The following is an 11,481-nucleotide window of genomic DNA, read 5'->3' as shown; positions in this document are numbered from 1 at the left end:
TTGTTTTTATACTTCATTCTAAGGACTTATTGAACTACCCTCGTATATCATTACAATTCATAATATGCATAAAAATTGAATCATACTAATTCTTATTTCCTTCTTTTTATAATTTTTTTATTTTTAATGTTATTTATTACGATTAAATAAAACCTACTGCGTGTCTGCATAGGGTCTAATACAGGAACCTATATAGGCTTCTATATAGGAGCTTATGTCCTCTTTCGTCTTTTCTATGCTTTTTCCAAAAAGTTAATTCTTGCATTTTTACATTCTCATCAGAGAAGGTATTAGATATGTGTAAATTTTGCGCCCCCCCCCCCAACCCTAATTTTTGTCAAATGTCCACGTTTTGAGACCCCCTAAATCCAAAAAACAGGTTTTTACGAATGTGTCTGTATGTCTGTATGTCTGTCTGTGAACACGATTACTTTTGAAAAAATTAATCTATTAAATTGCCCTTTGGTACACTCGTTTAGTCTCCTAAACTAAAGGTCCAGTTCGGTAGCCAGCCATTTTGGATGAAAATTCAAAAAGTGGGCACATTTTGAATATTTTTGAGACCACTTATTTAAAAATTCGAAAATTCTCTGTACGGTTATTCATAGAATTTGAAAAATTTAACAATTTATCCTTATGACTTTTTTTGAAAAATCAAAAATTACTAGAGTTATAGCATTTTTAAAATCCAGAAAAACAAACTAAAATGAACAATTTAAGCCATACAACGCATGATACGAAAAAAAGTCTGGAGAAGAAAAACGTTGCTTTTTGAAAGCCCTACAAGATTATGATAACAACTTTTTTAATTTGGTCGAAAAGTTGAACATACCAAATTCGATCGTACCAAAAATAATGAAAAATTCAAAAATTCCATTTTTTGGTCAAACTATGCAAAATACGAAAAAAATGAAGAAGCTCAAATTGCGCGCCCTGGAAAGAACTACAAATCACTTTTCGAAATAAGCTACGAGAAAAAATGAGACAAAACTTGTTCATCCAAAAAAGAGCTATAATTTTTTATAGGACAGTTAGTTTTTGATTTAGTTGTAAAAAATAACATTAAAAATAAAAATATTAAATTTGTTTGAAAAAACGCAAGTTTGTGCACGTCAAGGGCGCTTATATCGAAAAGTGATTCATTATAAATTAGTGGTTCTTTCCAGGGCGCGCAATTTGAGTTTTTTCATTTTTTTTCGTATCTAGCATAGTTTGACCAAAAATTGGAATTTTTGAATTTTTCATTATTTTTGGTACGATCAAATTTGAAATGTTCAACTTTTCGACCAAATTAAAAAAGTTGTTATCATAGTCATGTAGGGCTTTCAAAAAGCAAAGTTTTTTTCCTCTTGACTTTTTTTCATATCATGCGTTGTTTGGCTTAAAATGTTCATTTTAGTTTGTTTTTATGGATTTTGAAAATGCTCTCTGACAATTTTCTTTTTATAGAAAAAGTCAGAAGGATAAATTGTTTCAGTTTTGAAGTACTAGGAAAAACCGTGCATACAATTTTTACATCTTGAAAAAATGTGGTTTCAAAATTTTTTTGTACGATCAAATTTGGAAGTTCCAACTTTTTGACCAAATTGAAAAAGTTGTTATTATAATCTTTTAGGGCTTTCAAAAAGCAAGGTTTTTCTTTTCAAGGCTTTTTTTCATATAATGCGTTGTTTGGCCTAAATTGTTCATTTTTTTTTTTTGATTTTGAAAATGCTATAACTCTAGTAATTTTTGATTTTTCGGAAAAAGTCATTAGAATAAATTATTGAATTTTTGAATATTATGAATAACCGTACAAAGAATTTTGGAATTTAAAAAAAAAAATGGCCTCAAAAATATTAAAAATGTGCCCACTTTTTGAATTTTCATCCAAAATGGCTGGCTAACGAACTGGACCTTTAGTTTAGGACACTAAACGAGTGTACCAAAGGGAATCTAATAGATTACTTTTTTCAAAAGTTATCATGTTCACAGAGAGACAGACAGGCAGGCACACATACAGACATACAGACACACAGACACACAAACACCTTCATAAAAACCTGTTTTTCGGATTCAGGTGGTCTCAAAACGTGGACATTTGGCAAAAACTTGGGGGGGGGGGGCAAATTGTACACAAACCTAATATCTTCTCTGATGAGAATGTAAAAACTTAATTTTTAACAAAGTAGTTCCACTTTCAACGCCTAGTTGAATTTTTAAACAAAAAATATGAATTCTCAACGAAAAATGAAAGTGACCAAAAAATATGTAATTTCTACCTAAATGCATGCATTTTCAACAAAACTGTTGAATTTTCAACAAAATAATATAATTAAATTCAACTTCAGTTTAACGAAAATTCCCTGACTCAGTTAGATTTTCTTTCACATTTCCTGACCAGTTTTAAATTCCTTAACTTTTCCTGTATTTCTGAGATTCCCTGACCTGTAACATCGCCCAAAGTAACACTTTAATTAGATATATAAAATTTTGTTCAACCCCAATATAACATCCAGGTTGGGTAGGGAGGAACAAATTTGAATAAATGCAGAATCTGCAGTTATAACGTACTAATTTTCTTACCCAGGATCTGAAATTCTAAGCAATTAGTTTTTTTTTTGTAAATTTCGCAACACGTGATAGCATAATATCACAATATCTTTGCATGAGGAACAGAAAGAAGTCTATTTTCAGGAACTAAACTTGAGGTTTGAATTCATTAGGCGAGGAGGCGCATGTTCCTGATTAACAATCCAGTCACGTACTTAAGCCTGCACGTTGAGCAGGGTAACGCGATTACCTAGGATTGTTTTGGTCAAAACGGGGAAAGTGCCTATGTCAAATGCCAAGGGTTCATTTGAAATTTGCATATTGAGACAAAACAGTGGTGGTGTCTGGAGCAATGGGATGGGCGGTACGTACCTGTACCAGCATCGGAAATCCAGCAATGGGTATTCCATTCACCACTTTCAGATCCTTGATCATCAAATCGCTCGGAGTCAAGCCGGTGATGTCGGTTTTAGCGGAGAGAATTTCTCTGTAGACTGCATCCCTTTCAGTATCCAGTGAACCGACCTCTTCCAGGCTCTGAATCACCTCAAAATCTGTTGGCGTGGCTCGGTCTGCTTCCGTGGAAAAGTTGCAAGTATCTACTAGAATTGGACCTGAAAAAATAGTGGAAAAAGAAAAATTAAGTGATAAGTTATGAACAGGGTTGCCCAAAAACATCGTTTTCGAAATTTTCTGACTTTCCCTGATTTTCCCCCTAGGGCCGCTCAAAAACTACGTCACTCTATTTTGAACACGGTTTCCGCTCTCCCCCTTCTTCGTCACAGATCTACAAAACAAAATGGTTAACCGTCAGGGTGAAATCACAAATACGAACGCCCCCCACCCCTTATGAATCAAGATTTTTTTCAATTTAATTTGATGAAAACCTGAAATAAGAAACAAAACATATAAACATAATATTTTAACAGATTTTGCAGCTCAAAATGCTAGCTCTTAAAACAGAAGAAATACACCGAAAGAAATGGATTGCTGGTACTATCATATTGCGCGTTAGGTCAGCCATCGATATGTCTATTCCAGCCATACAGATTGCTGATCAAACCTGCAATATAACTGTATCAGCAATTCCTTTCTTTCAGTGTAAGCTGTCTTCACGACAATAAAGGAATAATGGGGGAAAATGATTTTAAATAAAAGTAATGTATAGATACAATAATCAATTCAACAGGAAACGCTAAATATCTCAATTCGAAATATATTGCATTTATAAGAAAATAGATGAATTTTCAACCAAAAAGGATTAATAATTCTGGATGTTAATTTTCTTTTATCTACTAGTCATTTTGTTCAATTTTTTCTTAGAATTTAAATATAATCTTATAAAATAAACATTTCATCATTTTTCTTGGGATCATGTTTAATAAATTTTTTTACCTAATGCAACATATTTAAAGTTGAACCAAAAATGTGGGAAAAATATTCAATATTTTTTCTGCTGAAAGAAATATTTGTTGTAAAACACGAAATGAGTAAACATGAGGTTTCTATCCAGTTTATTTTAAATATACATTCACTTTATTTTTATTACTATTTTCTTGCAGATATGATGTCTGAATTTTTCCAACTTTTTTTTACCCACATTGTAAAACGTTTATTATATTAGATTTTCTTTAAACTTTAAGAAAACATGAAAATTTAAACTGTTTCTCATTTCTGTTCTGAACCTAAAATGATTTTCGCCGTTATTTTAATACAAATATTCTATAGCCTCGTTGACATTTTCTAAAGAATACAAATAAAAATTTGTAATCGAAAATTATGTATTGAAGACTCTTTCTTATAGAGTTTATTTTCATTTACATTTAAAAGCGTAGAACTACTCATGTTTTGACAGATCATTCTAAATGATAAATTCTTTCGAATTTTGTGCATCTCCTGTTTAATTTTCTATTAGCCGAGTTGTATTCTGCTACGACTTCCTGCTTAAAGAGCTTTAATTATACAAAGAATGTAAAATAGTAAACGTAAAAACCGAGGAAGACATTATGGAATATGAAAATAGCTTCAATTCTCACCAACAAAGAAGAGATAAGAAATAAAAGTAGAAAGAAATTCTAAAATTTATATTATTATAGAGTATTAAAATATGTTTACATACTTAGAAAAATACGTTTTATAATTAAGAATTAATTAAACTTTAAAACTGCAGAACTAAGGAGAATTATAATACGGCACGAAGGGTTTTGCATTTTACTCAATATTGCAATTTTTTAGCAATTCCTGATAACTTTTTGTAACTACCTTAAAATCTAATATAAGCCGGAATATTTTCAACGTTCTGGGAACGACGGAAAAAATAAGAAAAATGTGAAAAATGTATGGAATTGAATAATGTAGTCGACTTCTGTTGGACTGGCCCTTTTTATTTTATTTATTTTAATTACTGACCTAACAAAGAAACCAACAATAAAACATTTCCCTTGATCTATTACGTAATCAAAAATATATTTTTCCACAAATTTCAAAGGATTTTAAGTCATTTATAGAGAATTTCAGCAAATAAATAATTATATATTATTTATAGATAAATTTATTTCAAAAATATTAACGTATTTAAAAATAATTCCAAATGCATTAGGGAATTTAAAAGATTCTAAAGAATTTTAATGGATTTCAATAACATTTGAAGCTATTTTAAAGGTATTAACAGAATTCAAAGATTTTTTTGTGTAATAGGACGAAAATCCCACATAGAAGATTAATATTTTCTACCAAAAAAGATTTTTCAACAAAAGACATTAATTTATAACAAATAACATTTTCAGCCTACGAATATGAATTATCTACAAAAACCAAAGATTGTAAACAAAATACATAGTTGAATTTGGTATAAAAATAATCTTTAACTAAAATTATGAATCTAGAACTACAACAAAATTAATGTTTAGCAAACTAGTTCAGTTTTCGAGTTAAAAAATTAATTTTCAACCAAAAACAGAATGATTTTTCAACTAAAATGATGTATCTTTAACACAAAAATTATTTTTTAACAAAGTGACAAACTAGGTCATTGAATTTTCAACCAAAAGACATCAATTTTTAACAAATATTTTAATAGTAGATATTTCAAATATAAAGACTTTTAGTGTTAAATAAAAGACATTGAATATAATGAAATATATGAGTTTTCAAACAAAACACTTGAAACTGTTAACATGTTAACATGTTAGCTTTTTTATCCAAAAAATGAAATTTCTACTAAAAGATATAAATTTTTTAACCGAAAGGACGAATTAAAAAAAAATTAATTTTACAAGAAAAAAAATAACTTTTTAAAAGAATTTGTGAAACAGCTAAATAATAAAATTTTAAATTAAAAACACAAGCTTCAGGAGGAAGCAAACTTGATTTTTAAAATTGCCCAACTTTTTTCTGACCAATTTTTCATTTTTCCTGATCATTAATATTCAAAGACCAGAATTCTAATATTGTAACATGTTTACCATAGAATCTTTTATGAAAGAAATAAAACAATTTTATATTCTAATTTAAAAAATCGAATTTATTATCCGTGAAAGTTATTCAAAGTTCCTCTGATAGAATTACCTTGACTTTTGCAATATTTTTTTAAACCCCTGCCTTGTCCCTGACTTTCACTTACTACTAAGATTCCCTGTCGTTTTCCTGATTTCCAGGCTTTCCCTAATCAATGGTATAATTAGAGACTGCTTAAATCGAAACTCTGCATCAACTATGATAAGCTCGCACTATTATTGTATAAATGGATAATGGAATCTAGAAATAGAAAACATTTCAGAACAAATCGCGATGAAATTTAATGCGATGAAATTTAATGCGATGAATTTTGATAGACAATCGTTCCTGAAGCTGAATACCCCGAATCTCTAGAATTCCAGAGCATTTCAAAATAATTCATTGGATATTTAAACTTTGTCAAAATCCGCATTATTCAGCAACCGGAGTCGCTGAAATGCGCGATTCCGTAAATAAGTTCGCTCGCATCCGAACGGTAAATCAAAATCCTGACTCCTATATACCTTGGTGCTCGGAGTCTACCAAATCTCCCGTTGATCCGTCCATTCTAGAGAGGGTTTCCCACTAAAGTTTCCCCGCCCTAGAGCAACTTACGGCCCCGTAGGAATTGCTGCGGCTGACAGGCTACTGTATGCCGGCTCGATTATACCGAAAACAATACGGCGAGCTTGCACAAGTAGAAGTCAGAATACAAAATCCAAGGTAAAAGTACCACATTTCCTGCCAGTAGGGTTGATATACCATTCGCGAAGTGAAAACAGCACACCTAATTTTCAAGCTTACCAAGTACTTAGTACTTTGCTTTTAGGATAGGGTAGGCAAAGACGTTTCACATTTCTCCAAAGCAGACAAAATCTCTGAGAAGTTTGGGAAATGGGGAAAGTCTCGAAAATATTAATAAGAGCCCTCAGAGTCCCTACAGAATAAATAGAGGAAAAAGAAGACTTGGAAAATTAGGGGAACTTTAGACGAAAAAAAAAGTTCATGCAAGAATGATAATCATATAAAACAAAAATAATAATAAGAAGAAGACTGGGATTGCTCTCACTTGATCTCTCACTGTTTTTTATCCTTTCAATTTACTGAAATTAATAATAATCTTCAAATTCATTCATTCACTTTGCTCAAATTGCTACTTTATTAGTATACGTCAGCTTGACATCTTATAAAATTGTTTGAATTGAAATATCAAATTCTCGTAATTTGAAATTGGATGCCGTGTTGGGCGGTGTTGGAAAAGTTCCTTTAAAAAACGAAATGATTACAGCTATATTTTCTTTTTTGATTACGAAAACATAACGTTGCATATGCAACAAATTAGTATAAATTAAACGTTCAAAACTATATACGTTTGAAATATAAATCTTGAATATAAAATAATTTGTAATGAAAAATTCTGTAATCCTTATATCTACATTCAAAATTTCTTAAATTTAGAAGATTTTGAATTGAAACCTTGATTCTTGACCTTTAAAATCATCGAAATTTAAAAATGTTTATTTAATTATACATTATACATATTTAAAATTGAAGCTCTTTCAATTGTAGTTCTTCAAAATTGAACAATTTTTAATTATAAATCATTACAATTAAAGAAGTTTTAATTTTAGAAATTTAGATTTAAAAATTATGCAAGTTTTAAGTTTTACAATTTAAAATTATCTCATTTTCTTGGCTAAAATTTGCAACTTCTTGAATTTCGAAGATTTCTAATTGCAAATCCCAGTTTTAATTTTAAAAATTTCAAAATTATCCTCTATGCATTTTTAAAATTGAACTGCTTTTAATTTTGAAAATTTACCATTAGAAAATATGCGAATTTTAAGAAGTATAGCCATTAAAAATTCTGTACTTTTTATGCTTTACATATATGCGCAATTTTTACACTTTTGTACATTTAGAATTGAAAACTTAACTTTTGATCATCAAAATCATCCAAATTTAAGAATTTTAATTTCTACTCTGGTCAAAATAGAAGAACTTTAAATTTTGAACATTCATATTACAAATTATGCAGGTTTTAAGTTTCAAAATTAAGCATGTTGTAATTTTTATCACTTAAATTAGAAATTTCTTTAACTTGGAACATTGAAAATGGAAAATTTAATTTTTGATCTTAAAAGTCATCCGAATCTACGAAGTTTTCTTTATACATCTTTAAAAATAAATAGTTTTCCATTGTAAATTTTCAAAATCAACCATTTAAAAGCCTCCAAGATAGGCCTACTTTAAAACAATGTTTAAAAATTAATGAGTTTGAATAAATCTATAAACATTCAAAATTAAAATAGTTTGTGAATTTTAATCTGTAAACATCTTCAATTAACTATTTCTTTCTTTGGTTCTAATTCATACTGGGATATACTGATATAATTAAATAAAAGTTAAAGATTACTGAACGGCCCAGGTCATTTTCCCCAAAAAGGGGAAGTGAGGGAAAATTATGGGAGGTAAGGGGATATAGATATGAGAAGGGAAGTGTTAAGTAAGAAAGAGAGATAAGGAGGATGTAGATGAGGAAGAAGTTAACGAATGGCGAGGGAGTTGAGAGTGGAGTGAGGGGAGAGAAGCAGGTAAATGAAGGAAAATTAGTAAAATAAGGGGAAGAGAAAAGGGGGAAGAGACGCATGAGTATCAGGTAAAATTATGGTAAATTAGGAGAGGGGACGTGAGGGGTAATTAGGGAGGGGAAGTAGGAGAAGTAAGGGAAATGCTTAGAAGTGATGGAGGGAAGTTAAGGGAGGTGTACTAAGGTAGTGTGGATTAGTAGTCGAGGAAAAGTGAGTGGCAAAGGGAAGTAGAGAAACTAGCGAAGGGAAAGTAAATGAAGTAAGGGTGAATTAGAGAGAGTAAACAGGGAAAGTGATTGTAAGTGATGGTGGAAGTGAGGGGAGTAGAAGGGTAATATGTGTGAGTAGGGGTGGAGAAGTAATGAACGGGGAAGTTTGTTACGGGAAGGGGAAGGAAATTGTTACCTGGGAAAGTGAGAAGAGGTAGAAGTAGAGGAGGAAGGAGTTGGGAAAGGGAAGGGAAGCTAAGGGTGAAGTAAGAGGAAATAGGAATGTGAGCGGAAAATTAGGGGAGGGTTGATAGTGGAAGTGAAGAGTAGAAACTACGTGAAATGATAACGAATAAGAGGAGGGACGTGAGGGAAAGTAGAGCAATGAGGGGAGTGTAGGTAGAAGAAATGAGGAGGAATTAGGAAGCTGTAGTAGGGGAAATTATTAGAAGTCATGAAGGCAAGTGAGAGGGGGAATAGAATGGTAAAGTGGGTGAATATTGGTGGGGAACTGAGGGGTGGAAAAGGGAATTGTTAACTGGGGAATTAAGGACGGGGGGGAAATTCGAGAAGGAAGAAGTTGAGGAAGGGAGGGATGCGATGGGAGAACTTAGTTTGAACGACTCAATTAACGTTTTAATAGTTTATAAACTCTTTTTTTGTAGGCGCTCGGCAACTAATTTGACAACTTTTTAAATATTGACTTTAAATTATGAATACTAATTATATTTTATAGTACTTTAGATTTAATATATTTTCATTTGATAATTATAGGTAATCAAAATATAAAACATGTAATAAGCGCGGTTAGCACGCTAAGTTTGCTAGTTATTTTATTATTGCATAGATCAAACATTATCGTAATGTTCAAATAATATTATTCAATATTTAGCACTGTTAATAGTATTAAAGTAATTAAAGACTACTTTAAATGTTTTATAGAGAGAAACGTCATTTTGGGTCTGAACTATCTTCCTAAGGGAGAAAAGAGTAAAGGAAATCCATATCCAGTTTCTTTCCCGTCCCTATGCATTAATTAATTACTCCTTTTTATCTTTGTTTTGCTTACACCGTAGAAGAGGGCGATTTTGCCTCTTTATTAATAGGGAAAAAAATAAAAGTAAATAATTACATTTTTTGCAATTACTCCTTGAAAAAAGAGATGAGATTTCAAATTAAATTCTGATGTTACACAATGCATTTTTGATAATTTCACTACTAAAAAATTTGGAAATTAGATGCTTCCAGCACTGTTTTTTTGTTAGTTGAAAATTTGTACCATAAATTGGCAACCTCTCAAAAATTTCTTTCTTTCCAAATTCGAGCGCATAAATATAAATTCATGAAAATATAGGAGACAGACTCTGAAGCATACAAAAAGATGAATTTCTTCATTTACTCTAAATAGGGATAATCCCACAATAGTATTTAATTTTCTACAGAGATATTTGTTGCAAAGGGCGTACGTTGACTTATTTCTTTATTTCCTTGATCCCTACCCTCAATTAGGAGTAAAATAGTCTCAAAGGTAATTTCTTGTGTCCTTGGGCTCAGCCTGAAGAACTAATAACAAGAATTGATGATATGAACTAAGGCTTTTCCCTCATCTGGAACACCAGACTAATCCGGACAAATGGCCAAAAACAAGGAAATTCCATTAATCATTCCTTTCAATTCAGTTTCTTGAGTTCAGTAAACACCGAAAAGTGCTATTTATTCTCGTTTTTTGCTATTAGTTTCTTTTGAAATATTTTCCTAGCGAGTTTCTGTTCACAGGTTTAGAATAATCATGACTCTAAATAGTGAAATAACGTTGAAGCGAATTTTCAGAGAGATCCCGGTATGCCTTTAACTCACATGACACGCCGCTTTCGAATATTTTATCCATTGCAAAAATAACGATTTATTGGAAAACCAGCGAACCAGGAGCCTGACTCTCTGGGAAAATATTTAACAACTCATTCATCGGATGGGCCAGCGCAAGTTTGGACTTCGCAGCCACTCGAAACGAGTTTTTGCAGGCGAGCGCGCTTCTCTGCTGGATAAATAGGTTCATCCAATATATTTTTGGTGTGCTTCATTGTGAAACTATACGCTACAAATGCACTTATAATGAAAGTACTAATTAAAAAAGTATTTCTTTAAGTTTATATCAAACTCATACAGAGTGAAAGTTTCAGATCAAGAACTCCAATCTGTGATATTTTTGTTTTGTAACGAAGAACATAATTATACATCAAATAATAGACAACATATAGTAACTGGAATTTTCTTATTTCTTGCGTAAAATCTCATTGCAAATTATACTAGCTCAAATGAAATTAATCGTTAAATGCATTAATTTGTTAAGTTACATTTTATACAAAAATTATGCAAAACGATATTGCAAAGAAATTAAAATAAAATTATATGTATCGATAAATTTGCATTCCATGCAGATATTTTGAATTTCTAACAGATTTTGATGTATAAATTCTAAACTTAATAATTTATAGAAGTTCTATTTTGTTATCATCCAATGAAATTTTATTTTACAGTTTGCATTTCTGAATGAAACTAGTTATAGTTCAGATTCCCAAAATGATCTTTCAGATCGGGCACTACTTTGCTACGACAATCTCTAAGACTCTCTAGGACCCCCCTTCACCCTGTCA

The 11,481-nt window shown here is 30.9% G+C and overlaps 1 protein-coding gene across 3 annotated transcripts in view; it reads right to left on the bottom strand.

The window, feature by feature from the left end:
• The window catches only part of LOC117168847 (exopolyphosphatase PRUNE1), a 43,036-nt gene that overhangs the window by 14,480 nt on the left and 17,075 nt on the right, over positions 1-11,481 (bottom strand). For all 3 annotated transcript variants that reach the window (XM_033354710.1, XM_033354709.1, XM_033354711.1), the window contains exon 4: positions 2,905-3,146. In XM_033354710.1, coding sequence (XP_033210601.1) covers positions 2,905-3,146 — 242 coding nt within the window. The remainder of the gene's footprint in view (positions 1-2,904; positions 3,147-11,481) is intronic.

Source organism: Belonocnema kinseyi, chromosome 3 (genome assembly GCF_010883055.1).
Source record: "Belonocnema kinseyi isolate 2016_QV_RU_SX_M_011 chromosome 3, B_treatae_v1, whole genome shotgun sequence".
NCBI classification, from domain to species: domain Eukaryota; kingdom Metazoa; phylum Arthropoda; class Insecta; order Hymenoptera; family Cynipidae; genus Belonocnema; species Belonocnema kinseyi.
The sequence above is the reverse complement of the archived record's forward strand: the minus strand, read 5'-3'. Positions and strand labels throughout refer to the sequence as shown.